Below are 21,916 nucleotides of genomic sequence, written 5' to 3' on the forward strand. Positions count from 1 at the left end.
GAAAATGTTGGTGGCCTTATATTCGACAAACGGTGTGTCAGAACACAGCCATTGTCGATTTGCAATGTCTTAAACGGCATTGTTTTCACACTTGTTAAAACTGTCATGGAGGAAAACAGTAAAGCAAAATGTACGTGCACGTTATGGCATTCGTAACTCGTGGTTGTGGCTATAAAAAGGCAAGCAGATAATAATTTGTCATTCAATTGTCAACATTCGACATCGCCATAGGACGTATCCAAAGCCAGGAATGGCAGTCTGTTGCACGCAACTTCAACGTCCACCACAACACCATTTGCCGCCTTTGTGAGCGATACACACAGTTCAATTACCCTGCAGACCGTCCGAGAACCGGCCGACCTAGAGTTACCGATCCTGCACAGGATCGCTGCATTCGACTGTTCCACCTACGTCATCGCAATGTCACAGCTACGTAGAGTACAGGGTGCATCCCTGGTTTGAGGAGGATATCCGACCAGACTGACAGGAACCATCTTTGCGAGGCTGGAATCCGACCCAGAATACCAGTTATCGTCCCCGTTTTGCAACAGATCCATCGACAGCGACGCTTGGGTTGGTGCCATACCTTACAGCCTTGGAATATGCGAAACTGGAGACAGTGTGGTTTAGCCATGAATCACGATTTCTTCTTCAACGGCCAGATGGAAGACAACGTGTTTATGGTCGTCGAAATGAGCGTTTTGGCCCACATTGTGTACGTGAATTCGACAAATTCGGTGGCGGTAGCGTCATAATATGGGGGGGGGGGGACATATCCTATATCCTACACGACATGATCTGACTTGGTTGTGGTCAGGCAAATTTGACAGCAAATCGCTCCATGAATCAAATTCTTCAACCTCACCTTCTTCCAATTATTGACCACCAACAGGACAACGCTCCACCGCACACAGCTGGTGTCATGGTGCAATACGCTTCATAATGCCAACCTCAACGTAATGCCCGGGCAGTCGAGATCTTAAGATCTCAACCCAATCGACCACCGCTGGGATGAGCTCGATCGACGTGTACGTAAACGTCAGAACACGCCGCAGACACTCCCTTAACTGGCCAATGCCTTACAAGCAGAATGGCGCAAAATTCAGCAGGACAGAATTTGTACACTCATCCAGTCAGTGCGGGGAGATGCAAAGCCGTGTATGCTGCCTGGGGAGTTCAGCGCAAACTTTTGGCCTTATGTGACATGACAATGAATAGCTTCCAATGCCTTTGTACAACGACAACATGTGTCTAAATTTCATATTTGTATCTGTGATATTAAATCAAATATATGGACTTTATTAGGTTCAATAAATTTACTAAAAATCTATCTGTGCGTTTCTTTTTTTTGAAGAAGATATATAATCCCACACGTGTAGAAAAATACATTCTTTTAACAGGACAATATCAATATAAGTTATTCTGAACACAATTTTGGCTGTTTTGGAATAATTGTTGAATAATCTCGCATGTAAGATGCTTATTTCCGTACCATACAATACTTTGGGTGGTTCTGAAAACAAGAAAGCAAGAAACATATATCCAGTCATTATCTATCGTTTATTTATGTTCTTGGCAGACAAATAGTTGTCATTATTAGAAACTTTCAATCATATCTCAACGACGAAGAACATGCATTTCATTTCTTACACTTTAATTACTAATAAAGATAGGCATCTTTGAAACTGATTGCCTTGTTAACAAGTCATACTTCTGTGCTCCCCTCTGCGTCTTCATTGAACATATACGCTGTACGGTTGATTGGTTGAATGACAAACTGAGTCCTCTTGCCAGGTACCCAAAGTACAGCCCCCAGAACGTGTGGCGCACAGTGGGGTCAGGGTCAAAGCTGTAAATTAATAAGATGTTAGTCGGTAATGCGTTCTTCCGTGATGTGATCTTGTCACAAAGGAATTAAGGAATCGTCAATTTTGAGTTCGTTATAAACTTTCCCAACATGTTATTTCTATATTCATGCATGCATACCGTTGTACTGCTGTACCTGTCACAGGAAATTTTAAGTATCTAATACGGTAACAATTGCTAACAATTGAAAAGAATAACAGATGAGTGAGTGAATGAGTGAGTGAGTGAGTGAAAAGTATTCCCGTTATATCACGGCGTGTCAGCTTCATAAGGGAGGAACGGCTGAAGTGACCACGTTGATGAAACCCACAACCTCGGGAATGGAGCTGACAAACCTCAAATTGCTTAGAACCGGGATTTAAACCCACGATCATTGGTTTCTAATTTCCGAGGGACTCGACTTTGCACAGTGACTTGCAGCGTCTTACATTGATTGGCAACCAGTGAGTTCAGCTCATTGAAAGTGTCGCATGTCAATTTGTGAATTGGTGTGTCTATTTATTTTGAGGGAGAAGCAATTGTATTTGGGAGCAGGGAAAGGCGTATATGAAAGGGAGTTACACATTGAAATCGTAGGGTTGAAAGAAAAATGTACATACTTTAACATGTTAAATCTTCCGCCTTTGGATGCAGCAGACCACACTTCCACCACTCCCCCGACATCTAAGGTACCCTGGAAAGTGAAACGTGGTGCAATAAGGACAATTTTGAAGCTGACAAGCCATGTTGTGCCGGTGTGGTTTGTTTGTTTGTTGTTCAACACCGCACTCAAGATCAAGATCGAGAGGTTTTATTGCACTTAAGGCCTCCGGCCCATACACAAAACAAGGGTACAAAGAGATAATATCCGTGAGTACAACACAGCTGTAGAGATGTGCTGCATACAATACACATACATATACAATACACTCAGCAATATTCAAGCTATATGGCGGCAGTCTGTAAATATCTGGACCAGACAATCCAGTGATTGACATCTTGAGCATCCATCTACGCAAATGGGATACGATCACATGCATCAAGTCAGCAAGCCTGACGATCCCGTTAGTTGCCTTTTGCGACCGAGGTGCTATGGACGTGTTCAAAGGTTTTGTTATCAGCTTTTCATCATCTGTGAATTTTTATGAAAAGCGACACGTATGATCCCACATATGCTTCATTGCAGTATGTTAATTCACCCAAGTTGTATTTTAGCTTGTACGGTAAATGATTGAAATTCTAAATACATTTCAAATTAAAGGTGTACATGTTTTTCTCATTTCCTTTCCATATGCAGCTCAAGTCGATGTATACTTTGATCAGTAGTTTATGTTCAGTAGAAAAATATATGTGTTCATCCACGAATATATTATGAATTAGCTTATCTTTATGGTTACCGCAAATAACATTGAATGTGTACATTAATAGCGATTTTATTATTAATTTTTGGCATATGTGTTTTGGTAAATATTAAAAATCGGATGGAGGAAAATGACAGTCTACCTGTCTGATCATCAAAGAACATCTGAGTAGAACCCGCTAACGAGGAGTGCCCTATTCTAGTTATAGATACTGTCTTCATTAATCACCTGTCTGACAACTGCCTGTCTGACAAAAGGGAATAACCAGTGTTAATAGGATATATCGCAATCAATTACGTGCCGTATCCCTGTTAATGTATACTGAACCGCAAAAGAAACGTCACCATGGATAGATATATGAGAAACCTTTTTTGTCCAAACACTGTAAACATACGTTGAGATATATTAAAAAGGTGAACCTGGCAAAACTGATCATCAAGGTTGAAATTAAAGTGTCAAATGTTCTTAAAGTGAAACACAACTCTAGTCTCCCTGAGAAAATGGCATCACAAGTCAGCATCTCGTGTGTCCGCCATGTACATTGACGACTGCCGTGCAACGTCGTTTCATGTAATGGATGAGGCTGTTGATGAAGGCCAAAGGCACTTGAGCCCACACTCTGAGGAACGCCTGACGCAGTTCAGCTGAAGTTGTCGGCCTTTTTCATTCAGCCGTCTTTGAATCTCGTCCCACAGGTGCTCAATGGGATTTAAATCGGGACTGAGGGCAGGCCACTGCATGGTTCTGATGCAATACTGCTGGAGGAAGTCTCTTGTTGCTCTCGCAGCGTGGGCACGGGCGCTATCATGCTGAACTCGTGGTTGCGGCGACGTGCCGAATGAGGTATAGCGTGTGGTCTCAAGATCAATGTACCGAGCTGCTGTGACACTATTGCCTCTACCTGGACCGATGTTCTGGAAGACCACAGGGCTGTCCCTCTGTGCAAGACCAACTTCACCCCACACCATGATGCTCGGACCACCCCACGAGTCTCTCTCAACAACACAAGCATCCGAATAACGTTCCCATCGGCATACAGTAACGGCTCTCGTCTGAGAAGAGGACTCTTCTCCACTGCTGGTGGCGCCAATGCTGGTGCTGTGTTGCCCACTGAAGACGGTCCCGGCGATGGCGTGGTGTCAGAATGGGTCCTCGGTGTGGCTTGTGACAGTGGAGGTGTCTGCTCGTCAATCGTCGACGCATGGTGTCCGCATTAATGTGTCGCTGGTGTGTCCCCATGGTCTGTCGAGCAGATTCCGCAGCAGTAAGAAAGCGATCTTGAAGATGCTGTCGCACAATCTGACGATTCTGACGTCAGGTAGTCTCCCTTTGTCTTCCGCTACGTGGTCGGTCATCTGTGGTATTGGTGGTCTGGTACCGTTGCTGGAGCCTGTATATGGTCCTTACTCGGACTTGAAATGCATTGGCTTCTTGCCGGGCGGTTTGTCCAGCTTGCAATCGACCAAGGGCTTGGTGTCGCTGATTTCTTGTCAATGTTGACATGAATTAGCAATTGAATAACGAATGGATGTTATCCGATCTGGGTTGATTTTTATAGGGCAAGAAATAGGGGAACGTATGTGCATTTCAATTTGCACGGAACTCACGTGCATCGGGTTACCATGGCCGTTACCGTGATTCGTTTGGGCGATCGGTTTTATTGTCATCTGCTTTGTTTTTTATCATCAAATTTCATTTTTCCGGACAAGGAAATGTTTAGTTTTAGAAACTTTGACAAAAATTACCCAGATATTTAAATGACAACTTTTCATGCAATGTTACTTTGGGTGACGTTTCTATTGCGGTTCAGTATAGTAATTTAATCTACAGCTGGGCACAAAATGGGTTTTATGTACTGAATATTTTTTTGTGATTCATAAGCATCTGCTCATGATGTAGTGTGAATCGGAATCGTATAATGGACTCTGCCTTTTTGAATTTTTTGTCACTTATATTGACACATATGCATGTCAGTGCAACAAAGGAGAGCTAATTAAGATTGTTATTATTATAACAATCACACAGTAAATATCGAAATATATGTTATGGTCTTAATCGAATTTCGTTAATTCCTTCGCCAAGTCAATGGTGAAAGCAAGAATCGTTTTGACCATGATTTATCACGTAGCACGCACCGTTCAGCGAGAAAAATTGCCAAACAAACAAGTCAAGCCTAATTAGTTACAGACAATTGAGAGAGACAATTAGTACATCAATAATATAACGCCCTTCACCTTTGTGCTAACTCCATGAATGTTTTAAGTACCTATTTCCTCATAACCGGTAAATGACAAGTCATGAATTCCCACAATAACAGTTTTTGACTGACTTTCTTTGAATTAAGGACAATGTGATTGATTGAAATCTTTCAAATTTTCCAACAATAAATAAACTGCAAGTGATTCCGTAGCATTTGATTGGCTAACCAAGAATCTTTTTTGCGTTTCTTATGTTTCCATCAACAGAAAACAAATCAGGCCACGCCCACTTTGAAACTACTGTTTCTTGGTTGCTTGAAAATAGAAAAGAAGGATGTCACTGATTTCGTACTGTTGTGTACAGTTTGATAGCTCCGCGAAAATTCGGAAAGACCAATGACGAAGTGTGGTTTAGTTCACGATGAAACATTGTTCCGGCATGACGTCATTTCTAAAGATTTGAACATGCGCATATGAACTTGATGACGTCGTATATTGTATCGACCTAGTTGTTCCCCATAGGTTTAAATGCCGTGGCCAAACAATCGGATCGAAAGTGCGAAAGATATGACACTCGGTACTGGGATTAAAGGTACAGTTAATCGATGTGAGGATTGTGAGAATATGCGGTAAATACCAATACCAATACCCACTGTACATAAAATGAACTTGTCCGACATTGCCGAGGTCGGATTCTTTTGAGGGAGTCATCATTATTCAAATACGGGAAAATATTTTTAAAGTGTGTACATCCTTAAAGAAGCTGTACATTATGTTGATACGTTATATAAAAAACCGGTGAGCACACTTTGTGTAAATGCTTGCGTAAGTCAATTTATTTACATCTCATCTTAAATCAGCAAATACAACCCACAGCCTTTTATTCTTGAAAACAGTTATATCACTTGTGTTAACAACCTCGTATGTCAGGAAAAGATTGGACTTGTCAAAGGTTTGTTCCCTCCCATATGTTGGGTCACGTGTTGCAAACGAGTGGTTGACGGGTTGCATACATATATGGTTGACGGATTGCACACGTGTGGTTGACCGATTCCACATGAACCATTGACCGGGTGCTACCGTTTGGGACACACATTTCCCATGTGTGTAAAGACACTCCAGGAAGTTTAACTCACCTTAATGATAATGACCAGGATCCCGAGGGTCATAATGAACGACTGGAAGACATCGGTCCATACAACTGCTTTGATACCACCCTATGCAATAAAACAATTTTTACAGCAAAGTACTCACTAACTCATTAACATAGCAACAGCCTCACTCAAAAACACATTTAGGGTGGGTAAAGAACATGGGGTATGGTGGTTGAAAATGGACGCTGATCATGGCGGCCTCTAAAAAATCGAGTGTTGACATTCCAGTGGTCTACATCATGAACATCGATCCACGCAATTGGGATACGATGACATGCATCAACCAAGTCAGCGAGCCTGATCACCCGATCCCGTTAGTCGCCTTTTACGACAAGCATAGTCGCCTATTACGTATGGGTTGCGGGTTCTAACCCGGATCTTCACGGGTTACTTGTAATAATGTGTGATATTTCACATTGCATCATGGTTTCAAATGATAGTGGCAGACGTAAAGCCTCGTCCACAGTCGAACACTACTTCACGCTGATATTATTAACTTGAAGGGATGTTCATTTCATACATTCATCATTCACATCTTAACACTACCCATACAGATTTGCTTGTACAGTTTACCATTGCTGTATAAATGATGGCAGCAAAGATGGCGAGGAACATTGACCACACTTTAGGTATATCAGTCACTGAAATAGAGATATGTTTGCCTGGGTATCATTTCAAAACAGTTTTACTTGAGTCAAGGCTATGTTAACTCCATTGTTAGCTTTCCTAAACACACATGAAAAGGCCAACCGTGAACCGAGCTATTGGCAAGAATTAAATACCCACACTATTCAACTAAACAAGTGATTGCTTTATATGCAAAAAAAATGCTGCACATTTTTTTAACACAAAGGTCCATGCCACAAGTTTCCAGAATAACAAAGCTTTATAAATTAATCAATTTTCCGTTATGGAGGCACTGATCACAAAACAGCTTTATTATTACCAAGCCAATTAGATATGTATTGTTTAGTTTTCAAACAATTATATATTACAAGCGTGCCATTCTAAAGCTGATGCATAATAATAAATAGATAACAGTACATACGAGATTATACGGATATTTTGGCCATAAAAGCAGAATTAGCGAACAAAGAGATGCAAAATGAAGAGGTTTATGTGTTATAGTTTCCATGAGATGACTACAATCACCACGAGTTATATCCACAACATTTAGGACCAATACCTTGTACGGTTTCTTCTATAAATGTTTTTTCCTACCTCACACAAATCTGGCTTTGCGTTTCTTTTTTTTAAAGAGTATATATAATCACCTTCTTCGAGACCTATGGCTGTCCCAAACACTACTATTCCAATGTAGAATACCTACAAATACAAATATAAGTAAGAGCATGATTAAGTGAATCCTTTTTGTGCTAAGTCTTTAGAATTAAAAGAAAATATTTCTATTTCAGTATATTTTTGTTTGTATGAAAAAAGCAATTTATATATCCCAACGTCATTTGTTTCGAGTCTCATCCTTTTCGAGGTCCTTAACAATATTTGACCACGCCCTTAATGACGTTATCAACGTAAATGCTCTAAAGCCCAATGAAGACATCAATGTGTTCGCCTATTGGGGCTGAAGTTATGTTGCGAATTAAGATACACGAGACATTCAATAAGTAATGAAAACAAACATCAAAATCTAGTTTTTAACTAATGCACATTTTAATCAAAATTGATCTGATGGTATTTGTGCACCACAACGATCGTATGCACCGATGATGAATCAGCTGTTGTTTGTAAATGTTCCGGTATGTCATGAGACTGATCATATTGAGCTTCTATTTTAAACTGTAATGGAGGGGCTCGAAATCATGTGACAGAAACAAGATGGCGCCCGACTGACTCGTCTCACTCGGCGAGGCGATGCCACTTTAAAAATCATAAGACCTGAACCCGGTTGTATCAAACTTTAATGATGCATTAACGTGTCATTAAACCTTCATTAACTAATGTATCATTAAATCCAGTTGTACTAACGTTTTAATGACGTCGTGGTGTCATTAGCGCGTCATTAACTTATTGAAGGTTCTGGGGCATCATTAGCGTGTCATTAAAAACAAACATGGCAGCGAACATATTGTTTGAACGCACAAGGAAAGACCGTGTTTTCAGAAAACGAACTCAACACCTCGAATCCATGAGCGATGAAGAAGTTGGGAAGGCAAGCATCAGATACGTCTGCGATCTTGTGAGAGATGAAATACAGCCCAAATCTGCAAGATCGCACGCACTTAGTGTTGAACTACAGGTAAATGTTTGATAATTAACACGTCGTCACTAGAAACTCAGCTAGTTTGAAATAAACATATAATTATAGCGCCACATCGGGCAAATTTATAGCGGCAACCTTTACAATGAATGCCAGCACTTCTGCGTGGGTCATCTCACTGGTCTTTGTTGGTAAAGTCATATATGAAGCCTAATGATACCAACCTTGTAATTATATTTCACAATTGAAAGTTATGTAAATTCATGGATCCCTTTCACTTCACTCTAGAAAGATACGTTTTCAACTTGGCGTTGGCAGCCATGATGAATTTCATAAGGGGGAGTTACTCTAATGACTTAAACTAAATGTGTCGTGCACACTAAAGAGAACAGTTTTGCGTGTTCGATTCCGGCCAAAAGAACCTTTTAATTAATTTAAGCATGCCCATCTTATATCAATCATTAACACTTTACTTACTGAGACATAATGATAACGCAGCCAAATAAATAACAAAGTAGATATAAGTATTATGGAAATATTTGAAAATTTGTCAAACCTATCATTAGCCTCTTTATAATCATTTTACCAGGTTCTGGTAGCCCTACGTTTCTTTGCAAGTGGAAGTTTCCTGCAAATCACTGGCGACACAATAGGGATAGACAAATCAACAGTCTCACGAGTTGTGAGGAAAGTTTCCCTTGCCATTAACAATATTTGACCACGCCCTTAATGACGTAATCAAGGTAAATGCTTTAAAGCCCAATGAAGACATCAATGTGATCAGAAATACTTCGTAGGGGCTCGAAAACACATCACGTTAGGATATATATAATTAATATACTATTTCTTTATGATACGTTAATGGCATAATAACGGATTTGGGACAGTTTGTTTCAATGTCACAGATCCATAATATAGGAAAAGTAAAACAATGTAACATGTTGTGTGCATGTTGGTACACGAAATGGAAGCAACTCGGAACAGACCCTTGACCGGCATATTTGACATAACATTTACAACCAGGCATGCAATAAATGTAATGACGTACGTAGTATAAAAGACCAACGAAAGTTCCAAAGAGGCGGACTGCACGGGAATTGAAACGCCTTTGTATATACTGAAACATTAGAACATAGCCTTACGATTTGTATTAATTTTGCATCCAAATATATCAAACTTTGATTATTTATGTCAACTGGATTTCCCCGACTTCAAGTAGGCCATGCTCCGAAACAGCTTATATTCTTAGAAGTCTGACATAGCTTGGTGTAGTGTCTTCTTAGCCAAATAAATATTTGTTGATATTAAGTCTTATATATGGTGAATACACTGAATATTGTTCAGCCCCCAACCCCTTTTTGTTGGTGTACAGGGAGTTAAATACTTGAACTGTTCAATGTTTAATTTCATTAGTATATGTCAGCAACGTGTTTTATAAACATATGTAGTCTTTAAACGCTCGTTGACATTGGGTACACAAAATACGTGATCTAGACTACCAGTTGTCGGACTTTCATTTATGTGGAAGCCTCGGTGGCTAAGTGGGTTAGATCGCTGACTTTGATTCTGTCATTTGTTAAAGCTTATTCAATTGAATAGTCTGATCTCTTGCTGTCCATATGTTTGAAGCATTTTGTGTAGGCTATCCAACACTTATTATGATATGTAGCTATGAAATCCCCTCCGGCAGTGAGGCCAATGGTGTATCTTGGAAAAGGGTGGCCATTTATCTCAGTCTCTCATGAAGATCTGACATTGAACATCTATGTAGAATCACTTGATAGTCCCAACAGAAAATACATCCTTCGTCAAAGATTGTACATGATTGACGTGAACGTTTAAACTTTCGCTCCTGAGATTCAGTTCTGCTATATTTAGGGCTTTCTCTTGATTGTTCATGTTTTGAATATGCAAAATGTTGACGACAAGCCTTGTGTCACTCCGCATGATTGGCCATGATCCATTATATCAAGTCCCTCCTCTTTATACCTGACTGCTGAACAATTTTAATAACAGACAGCCTTCTTCTCATTCAGTCATTTATGATAATAGTGAATGTGTATTTTTATATTAAACGAAAGTTGTTAAAATAGGATGTTTTCAAATACGAAATAAAGTTTCTACATTAATTCATTAAAAAATGCAGATTATTCACGGTGATTCTTAAAATTTATAGCTTCAAATTGTTCACTGCTACAGAAAGTAAGCACTCACATCATAAGATTGACACCTTGACAAGAAAGCAAAGTATACCTTTGACTCTGTGAAGGGGATTTGATAAACTCAACAAGTAAGACCTTCATGTGAAATAGTTTGTATGTGATGTCAACATTATTTGTAACAAGTTTGGTATGTTAATAGCTCGTGTCACGATTATCTGAGAAAAGGGCCAATGCTACTTGACAAATGTTATATTTAGTAACAAAAGACTATCCTTTGCATAACGAAACATTTTATGCACATGCTAAGTTGCAATATTTATAATAATAGCTAACATTGACCAAATAAAATAGGCAAACTGCTTCAAGTACCTCATAGACATTATGTTAACAATTTAATTATTAGATATAGTAGTGTTTGCACGTACCTCATTAACAGACATTATCTTGAGTGGATGCATCAAAGGCACAACCAGTAGACCAGTAAGAATGAACACCGTCAGACATGAACTGAAGCAGGTGATCCAGACCTGGGCGCCATACACGTACACTTCAGCTGGATAACCCAGGACCATGATGGATGATTCAAAGGACACCACGAGCGACAACGCGACGGGGATAATCTGCATGTTCCGACCTCCGACCAGAAACTCTGATGTAGATCGCTGACGTCCACCAGACAGGGCAAAATACAAACCGATGCCAAGTGACATGAGGATGGTGGCGCCGAACACCACGTAGTCGACGATGCTGAAGCTGTTCATGATGATTTAACCGGGATTGTATCTGTACTGAAATACCCAGAAACAGATTTGCAGAAAAATATCTGTGTACCTGAATATTCATTTTAATTGTGCAGCCTCCTGTAAGGTCAAATAGTGGGTGGTCAGGTTTGCTGACTTGGTTTATGTATGTCGAATTGTGCAGATCAATGCTCATGATATCAATCACTGGATTGTCTGGTCCAGACTCGATTATCTATAGACCGTCGTCATAAAGCTGGAATATTGCTGAGTGCGGCAAACTGGGGAGATGGTGTTTACACAGCCTGAAGCACATATTGAGAGAATTAAGTGCTCTCCACTCCTCCATCATAGACCAATGTTCGTATCATTTTCAACATTGAGTGAGTGAGTCTGATTTTACGCCTCTTTAAGCAATATTCAATCAATATGACGGCGTTGGACACCAGTAATTGGCTTCACACATACCCATATCGGGAATCGAACCCGGGTCTTCGGCGTGAAGAGTGAACGCTTAACAGGACAGAATAATAGATTTTCATTATGGGTACTGTGGCGGACACGAACCTCTTATATTTGGGTGTCTTCATTGGTGGGAAGAAGTAGACGACAGTGTCAAATAAACGTCAAATATTTAATTTATCGCAACCAACGGAGCCGCACATCTAATTTCACGTGTACCAATTTGCATTACAATTTGAAAAACACATGGCAGTACAAAGTTTCGGTTGATGATGCAAAGTTGAATGCACAATGTAAAATAAAAATATTGCAAATACCGAAACCTATATGATGTTTGTTTGTTTGTTGTTTAACGCCCCACTCAGCAATATTAGAGCTATATGACGATGGTTTGTAAATATTCGAGTCTGGACCAGACAATCCATTGACTGGCATCATGGGCATCGCAATTGGGATACGTGCCTGACCACCCGATCCCGTTGGTCGCTTTTTACGCCAAGCATCGATTGCTGAAGACCTATTCTACCCTGGACCTTCACGGATTGAAACCTATATGATTAGGCCCAGAAGTAGCTGCACATATATCTCTGGGGAAGTGTCAGGTAGAGACACAGGAATTTCTCTGTCAAAAGTGTACTGTTTTAGTCATGTGTGAGAACACCTATCACCGGATGTGGTGAAATGGTTCATGTTATGTTTCTAATGGGAAGGTGATTCAGATAAAACGCTTCTGTTTTTGCATGTCATGCAAACACCTTTCTTGTACATTTAAATCTTGTCAACGACCCAGTTATGGCCGTATATCTCTGCTTACTCGCCTGAGTATATATGGTAACACCGGGATCCCAGAAATGCTCCCATAATGCCACCGCCGACAACGACGACGGCCAACCAGGCCATGGTATAAGCTCATTGTTGACTTTCAGTCAAAGTGCTACATATCACACGTTTCTGCAATCAGTTATGATGAACTCTAAGCAACTAATTTTGATTGGATGTCGTGGAGAGTCAAGGTCACTCGGTATGAAGCAGACGCCCTCTAAATATTTTGTACACGATATTTATACCTGAAATTTGATGAACATGATATCTAGGAATCTCATTGCTTAGATTGGAGGCAAAGGTAACTAAATTAAAATAGGAAATAACTTTGTTATTGCGGCAGCTACAGGCGAAGGCTTTTCTGTTTCAAAGTTGTACTGCATTTGGGCAAATGCTTTCTTGAACCGAAAGTGATGTTACTAAACCGGAAGTGGTTATAAATTTGTTATAAAGGAAGCTAGAGACATAGGGATTTTCTCTGTCAAAGGTTGTCTATTGTAACATTGTTTCGCAGGTGTACTTGTAGCCTACCTGGGTTTGATACAATGTCCCTCAGGTGTACTTGTAGCATAACTCGAGGTGATACATTGTCTCGTAGGTGTACTTGTATCCAAAATCGAGGTGATTCATTGTCTCGCAGGTGTGCTGGTATCCTACTTCGAGGTGATGCTTTGTCTCGCAGGTGTACTATCCTAAATCGAGGTGGTACATTGTCTCGTAGATGTATTTGTATCCTACATCGAGTTGATACATTGTCTCGCAGTTGTACTTGTAGCCTGACACGAGGTGATATATTGTCCTACCTCGGTCTGATACATTGTCTTACAGATGTACTTGTAGTCTACCTCGAGGTGATGCTTTGTCTCGCAGGTGTACTTGTATCCTACCTCAGTGTGATACATTGTGTGGTAGGTGTACCTGTAGCCTACCTCGAGGTGATACATTGTGTTACAGGTGTACTTGTATCCTACATCAAGGTGATACATTGTCTCGTAGGTGAACTTATATCCTACCTCGGTCTGATACATTAATATTGTCTCGCAGGTGTACTTACATCTCGCGCATCTCGTTGTGAACTCTTCCTGTATTTCACTAACCTCGTACAGCTGCTTTTTCTCAATATGGTCACATTTATACTTTTCACAAGAGTAAAATAGAAAATTAATTCCACTACCGCTGATTGTCGTGCAGGACGTTATACCGACAGTGTCCTCTTCAGGAGCTGTTCACTGTGTATTCCATGTGTATGCGTCCATCACTGCATCACTGCTTCACCAGTGTATGCATTCGTTTACTGAAGCGCTATGTTACTGATTAGGAGATAAAAATACTGTTTTCATAATGAAGCGGCATGGGTTGAGTCCATTGTGATGAGTGGGTTGTCGATTTGAAGTATGGAATCACCGACAACAGCCTTTTAAACAACATATGGCGCTGCATATGCTCAAGCAGTTTGTTTACACCGTAGTAATTCACTCAAACATATGACAGAGATTGAAAGCATATAAGGACGGCAGCTTGGTAAGCTAACATGAGGTAGGCATCACTAAAGAAAACTAAGCGAGCTTTCCAATGCCGCACGTCGCAATTATGACGTCATATCGCTCATTGTGACGCTAAATATATGATTTCACAGTCGTTTATAGAACAGTGCCCAATTCCCAAATCTCTTGTCCCCAAAACATAAAATGCCTGTTCTTTGTAGATATCTATCGTGTTATCTGCACGAAATGTATTGCCACACATCCTTTGAATATTGTGATAACCACAAATTTGCATTTTGTAATCTGTAATTGAATTTGTTGTTTACATACATGAACAGATTCCAGGGGTGTACAGGACTGACGCATTCATCCATTACGTGTATGTTATTATAAAGATCTATGCCCCCAAACACCCTCTCCTCAACCATGTTGTTGTAAAGGCCCGGATGTATAGCTGGTTTCTGCTCACATGTTGTAACGGAAACCGCCTCGCTCTGCCGTCATTATTTACTCTGAGATGGTACGGGTTGATCTGTCCCTGTGGGGACCCGGGGAAGGTAAACAAGAATGTGTCCTCAGCCCCCAATGCTGGTCGTGAAAGGCGACCGAATTGGGCAGCCTGTTTGGCGTGGGCTGCGACCCTGTGTCGGCAGAGGAAGGGATTCTGGTGGTTGAGGGCGACGGAGCCGGCAATAGTGCTCCTTAGTCGAACACACCACTTCGACCCTAACTTTGCCTAGACGGGCGGTAGAATGGGCCCGATTCTATCAATCGCCTGGTCGTGTCATGCCCTGTGCATTAAATATTTCACGCACAATTTTGGTATTTAAAAATATATGTATTCTAAATGTCTATATCATATCTATCAGTGTATAAAAGTTGATTGGAGTCTTATGCCCAGAAGGCGGTGGCTCATGGGCCAATCTGGTGATGCTGACCTCCGAGTTCTGTACTTCTCCAATTGATTGTCAAGGGCCGAACCAGCCTGACCTTTAATTTGGTAGAATGCTATAGCTCTTCATGTCAAATTTGCTGGAGTATACCACCCCTTTATCCCCAGTCTTTGCAGCTTGGAGATCCGCTACAGCATAAGACTGTCCTTGTAGACACTCCATGGTGGGTGGGGAAAAGGGGTGCTGAATTATTTTCCTTTCGACATGGCTTCAACCTGGTTCAAAAAGACGACATGTACAGACTGTTGAATACACTACGCACACTCGATCCGACTATTGGCCGCGTTTCTTGGTTATAGAAGCTTTAGACAAAGAACAAATCAAACTGAATCCATTTGCTATCCCCAAAGGTATCATTGGTATCTGCGGTCAGGTGGCAAATGTCACAAAGCATCGTTCTGGCTCTCTCCTTGTAGAATGTGCACGGAGGCAACGATCTATCAATCTTCTCGATTTAAATGAGTTTGTCAATATCAAAGTTGTTGTCTCAGTGCACAAGACACTGAACTCGTGTAAGGGCATTGTCCGTGACAGAGCTCGCTGCCTGTCCGACATGTCCGAAGACGATATAGCCAAGAAACTTGACCAACAGTCCGTCACAGCTGTCAAACGATTCACTGTAGGGATGGTGTGGTCTGACCGACCAACACCTACCTCTTCACTTTCGCCCGAACGACTATCCCTGAATCTATCAAAGCTGGTTATTGTAACATCGGAGTGGAGGTGTATATCCCCAATCCCCTCCGGTGCTACACCTGCCAAGCGTTTGGATATGGATCCAAGCCCTGCCATGCCTCCGCTGTTTGTTACCGCTGCGGTGACAAACACGAGACCACTGACTGCAGGATGGATGTGAAGTGTGCAAACTGCGGTGGGAACCATATAGCTTCTGTAAAATCCTGTCCTGTGTGGAAACGCGAGTCCCAATTCATTAAAGTCAAAACACAACAAAATGTCTCGTACCACGAAGCTAAGAAGAGGGTTGTGGGTCTTCCCACAACCACTTCCACTCTCTCTTACTCTGCTGCTGTCTCTCGTCCTCCTGTCACTACTGCCTCTATCGACTGCCAGACTGATCTGACATGGGTCAAGTCTGTTCAGCCACTTCCTACTGCTACTCCATAAACCAGCTGTGACACCCTCGTCTGTGACTCCTCCCAAAAACAAAACTGTTAAAAATGTTGAATCTCAGACTCCTAAACCAACACATGAACCCGAAACAGAACCAGAACCAGAAATTACTAAACTTACAAACAGGGAAAAGAAATTATTGAAAAAGAAGCAGCAAAAACAGCTGCAAACACCAAAGGCCACCTCTCCTTTAGATATCCCAGTAGAGGTCCATAACACCTTTGGACCTCTGGACATGGAGGTAACTCCATCTCCACATGATACCGATAGGAGTACTACAAAGTCTTCCTCACGTTCGCGTGACATTTCTCCTGTGGAAGCACCACCATGAATCCACAAAACATTATACAATGGAATTGAAGAGGTCTTAAGAAGAATTTTAATGAAATACAATTTTTAATCCAAGATTTTAAACCGTCAGCTTTTTGTCTCCAAGAAACCTATCTAAAAAACACAGATCTATTTGATATCCATCAGTACAGTTCGTTTTCCCCTCCTGGTGATAAAGCTACAGGAGGTTCTTCTATCCTGGTGAAGCAGGACATTATCCATAGCCCTCTTCCACTCAATACTACTCTACAAACTGTTGCTGTCCGTGTTACTTTGAACATAGTGTTTACATTATGTTCATTGTATCTTCCACCTTCCTCAACTATCCGTCAATCAGATCTTCAGACTTTGTACGATCAGCTCCCGAAGCCCTGTATCATCATGGTCGATTCAAGCAGTCATAATCCCCTATGGGGGAGTACTGACACAAATAATAAGGGAGAAGTCCTTGAAGATTTTATCTCAAACAATGATTTATGCATCTTCAATGATGGTAATATCATATATCTACCGTCAACAAGGTGGAACTTTACAAAGGCCAATTGGTCTTTATTCCAAACACTTTCAGGAATGTTCCTGATCCTATACAACTTTTTTCAGGTATATTGAATGTTATTGGAAACGAAAGCATTCCTAAGTCCTCTGCAAACCCTCATATACGTAAACCATGGTTCGATAATAAATGTAAACGAGCTAGGAAAAATAGGAAGAAAGCTGAAAAATATTTCCGACGACATACAACTCTCCACAATTTGAATAACGTTAAAATCACGGGCGCTAAAGCGAGACGTACCTTTAAACAGAATAAACGTGAATCCTAGAGGAACTTTGTATCAAAAATCAATTCCCGCACACCCATGTCCAAGGTGTGGAACATGATTCAAAAGATGAAGGGCAAAGGATCCAAATCTGAAGTTCACCATCTCAAAGATAGTAATACACTTTTAACTACTAAATCCGAAATTGCCAACAAACCTTGTGACACTTTGGCAAACCATTCCTCATCATCAAACTATAATCCTCAATTTCAGAGGTTTCAAGAACAGCAGGAAAATAAAAAAGTCAATTTAACTCTGATAACGGGGAGTACTATAACGAAACATTTTCCCTCCATGAATTATATACTGCCCTAGGGCAATCTCAAGACACTGCAGCAGGAGCCGACAGCATCCACTATCAGCTCCTGAAACGCTTGCCCGATTCATGTTTGGAAACGTTACTTAGTATATTTGATGAAATATGGACAACCAGAAATTTCCCTTCTTCGTGGCACAATGCTATTATAGCTCGTATTCCAAAGCCAGGACGGGATCATACAGATCCATCCAACTACCGTCCAATATCATTAACTAGCTGTGTTTGTAAAACCATGGAGCGCATCGTCAACAATCGATTAGTCTGGTACCTGGAGACCAATAACCTGAGTGACATCCAGTGTTGTTTCCGAAAAAACAGAAGTACCATTGACGATTTGGTGCGTTTAGAATCGTTTATTAAAAATTCCATTGTTAACAAACAACATACTGTATCAATCTTTTTCGATCTAGAGAAAGCATATGATACAACGTGGAAACATGGTATTTTAAAAGATTTGCATGAATTTGGATGGAGGGGCAGATGAACTCAGTTCATATCTTAATGTTTAAACAACAGACAAGTTCAAGTACGAGTTGGATCTACCCTGTGTGATCATTTCGATCAAGATCAGGGCGTCCCCCAAGGCAGCATACTATCAGTCACCCTTTTCAGCATCAAAATTTATAGTCTCACTAAAGTATTAAACAATAGCGTTGATGGTTCACTTTTTGTGGACGATTTCAACATTTCACGTCGTGGTATGAATATGAATACAATAGAAAGACAGCTACAGCTCTGTCTTAACAAAATTCAAAAATTAGCAAACGAAAATGGCTTCAAATTTTCTAAATCCAAAACAAACTGTATTCACTTTTGTCGTAAATACAAACCTCACATGGATCCAGATTTATTTTAAGATGGTACTCCTATCAAGGTAGTAGAGGAGCCCAATTCCCGGGCCTTATATTTGACCGTCATCTCACATTCTTACCACACATTAAATATCTCAAGGCAAAGTGCCTGAAGGCTCTCGATTTGTTAAAAGTCGTTTCAAATTCCGAGTGGGGAGGGGATCAGACCACCCTCCTTCACTTGTACAGATCATTAATACGCTCCAAACTAGACTATGGTTCCATTGTCTATCGTGGAGCCTGCAAAAACAATTTAGAAAAATTGGACACTAGACACCATCAAGGCCTAAGACTCTGTCTTTGAGCTTTTAGGACCTCTCCCATGGACAGTTTGTATGTAGAGGCAGATGAACCTTCACTCGAACTGCGCCGCATTAAACTTTCACTGCAATATATCACTAAATTGCACTCAAATAAATCTAATCCAGCGTACAGTTGTGTTTTCAACCCTCAATATGAAAACCTGTTTCAAAATCTATCAAACCTGGTTCCACCACTTGGAATCAGAATTCAACCACACATCAATGCAGCTAAAATAGATTTAAATATTATATCACCTCACTGTCTTCTGTCTTCTCCTCCCTGGCAGATGGTGAAGCCAGAAGAAGACCTCACTCTAACCAATCTAAAAAAGTCAGATACCAATCCTTTGGTATATCAACAATCATATAACCAATTACGCTCCAAATATAATTCTCACAGGTCCATTTTTACAGACGGGTCCAAGGATGGTGGCAAAGTTGCAAGTGCCATCATCATTGGATCCAGAACTGTCTCCTCAAGAATCCCAGATTTTAGTTCAATTTTTACTGCTGAGGCCAAAGCTATCCTAACAGCTTTGACCTATATTCAACAACAAAACCAATCTAAAAATTTCATCATCTTCTCTGATTCGTTATCTTGCCTTCAGGCACCTAAAGTGTCTCACCATATCACCCTATTATCCTTGACATTTTAGAACTCAAAATGATCTTTCTACTGGCCAATGTGACATCGTCTTTTGCTGGTTACCAAGTCATGTAGGCATAACAGGTAACTCAAAAGCCGATGCTGCAGCCAAAGCAGCTCTTGACAAAACGTTATTTCCACTACTGATCCTGTACAGTGATTTCAAACCAACTATCAAATCTTATACTCGGGATCTCATGCAAAAGAGGTGGGACACCCAAGTAGGAAGCAATACACTACACGAATTGAAACCAACAATCGGTCATACCTACTTGGGTTGTCAGTCAAGACATGACGAGGTCGTTTTACGACGATGTCGTTTTGGCCACAGTCGGTTTACACACGAATATCTGCTTAAGACAGATAAGGACGAACATCCTAAGTGTATCCCTTGTGATGAAAGGTTCACCGTCAAGCATATATTGCTTGACTGTGTGGACTTTGCAATTGCAAGGGATTCACATTATCAAAGTGAAAATCTAAAAGATCTCTTTTCCCATGTCAGCGGGCATGTCATCATAAATTACTTGAAAGAAATTGGTCTGAATGATAAACTTTAAATATGTATGTGAATAATAAATTGCTTGTTTTCAACTTTGGTGTCATGCTACTATTAACAGACATTATTGAAGGCTCTGTCCAGGAGGTTAAAGTACCGTAAAAATAATGCCCCCCTGTGTGACACGGAATCCTATCATAATCAATGTAACTATCATCAACCAGTGTTTTCAAGCCAACTCATTGATGAGTATTTTTTAATATTGGCTAGCATTGTGCACAACCACAAGTGGCTAAAGTGATGACGTAAATCCTGCTGGGGTATCATGCAGGAAGCAGAGGTACTGTAAGTCCCCATCATCCCCAGCGAGGTGGCCTAGCTTTGGTTACTGGTGGCCTATAGCCCGTGTTTTAAAACTGTTTATATAATATTGTTAATGCTCGAATGTTTCATGAATTGTTTCTAAATATAGTATGCTCAAATATGTTTGACAACTTTGCATAAATGACTAAATTGTAAATATATTAACTTGGTCTCGTCGCTATATGGCTGAGATAATGCCGATGCGACGTTACATTCTTAACTCACTCACTCACTTGTTGATCTGTACAACATAGGAAGCCTACCTGCTACAGGTGGTCCGCTCCTGTTGTCGTACCAGCAACGCTGATCACGTCTTAGAATGGTACCACACACCCGCGGGTCCAGCGACAGCAATCCTCAATATCAACAACGTGTAATTCACTCAATCGTGCGGCAGTGACGATATCGTACTGCTTGGCGAGACTCTGCTGTGTACGCCGTGATGTGTTTAACTCCAAGCACAAATGATCTGCATGGAACCATGAAGCATCGCTGTCTGGTATATTATAGCCTGGCGCATAAACGAGACAACATGTGCAATAATCATTATTTGATGTTTCTTTGAGTTTAGAGTTGTATAGCGTGTCATCTGTAAACTGTAATACATTATGTGGATGATTCAAATGATAACAGATGTCATGCCAATAAAATTTCGTGTATGTTCAGTCAAGCGATGAACTGACAATTCGAACTGAGTTGATGGAGTCTCTGTTTATTAGGGTCCACCAAAGATAGTGTACATACATACAACAGGTACCCGTGGCCACCAAAGGTAGTGTACATACATACAACAGGTACCCGAGGCCACCAAAGATAGTGTACATACATACAACAGGTACCCGAGGCCACCGAAGATAGTGTACATACATACAACAGGTATCCGAGGCCACCAAAGATAGTGTTGTGCGGCGTTAAACAACAAACTCACTCACTCACTCAACTCACTCCAAATTACGCCATTATTAGAACTAATATGTATTATTGTACACATGAATATGATATAGAAATGGCTTAATATGGTAATGTTGAAAATTATGTACAGGAAAACATTGAAATATGCAATCAATACATGCATTTATGTCAGAATATGTTAGATTTAATCAATATGGTAATATACTTAAATTATCTACTTACAATTTAATAACTACATTATTACGTTACTGATAGTATTGAACTTGTACTTTATTGTAATTAATACTTTTTGTGTATTTGATTAGCATATAGATAGGGAATCAGATTGTTTGCAAATCCATTACAA

General features: G+C 40.5%; 1 protein-coding gene across 1 annotated transcript in view; it reads right to left on the reverse strand.

Annotated features, from left to right (window-relative positions):
- The window catches only part of LOC124151260 (sodium-dependent multivitamin transporter-like), a 38,515-nt gene extending 17,359 nt beyond the window's left edge, over positions 1-21,156 (reverse strand). The window contains exons 1-8 of the mRNA XM_046523644.2: positions 20,922-21,156; positions 11,364-11,726; positions 9,825-9,893; positions 7,833-7,884; positions 7,132-7,199; positions 6,541-6,621; positions 2,466-2,539; positions 1,712-1,849 (exon numbers count right to left, since the gene is read on the reverse strand). Of these exons, the coding sequence (XP_046379600.2) occupies positions 1,712-1,849; positions 2,466-2,539; positions 6,541-6,621; positions 7,132-7,199; positions 7,833-7,884; positions 9,825-9,893; positions 11,364-11,699 (818 nt within the window). The 5' untranslated portion in view covers positions 11,700-11,726; positions 20,922-21,156. The remainder of the gene's footprint in view (positions 1-1,711; positions 1,850-2,465; positions 2,540-6,540; positions 6,622-7,131; positions 7,200-7,832; positions 7,885-9,824; positions 9,894-11,363; positions 11,727-20,921) is intronic.
- Positions 21,157-21,916: the final 760 nt, after the last annotated feature.

The sequence above is a fragment of the Haliotis rufescens genome, unplaced genomic scaffold, assembly GCF_023055435.1.
Source record: "Haliotis rufescens isolate VD_foot unplaced genomic scaffold, xgHalRufe1.0.p SCAF_47, whole genome shotgun sequence".
In the NCBI taxonomy this organism is placed as follows: domain Eukaryota; kingdom Metazoa; phylum Mollusca; class Gastropoda; order Lepetellida; family Haliotidae; genus Haliotis; species Haliotis rufescens.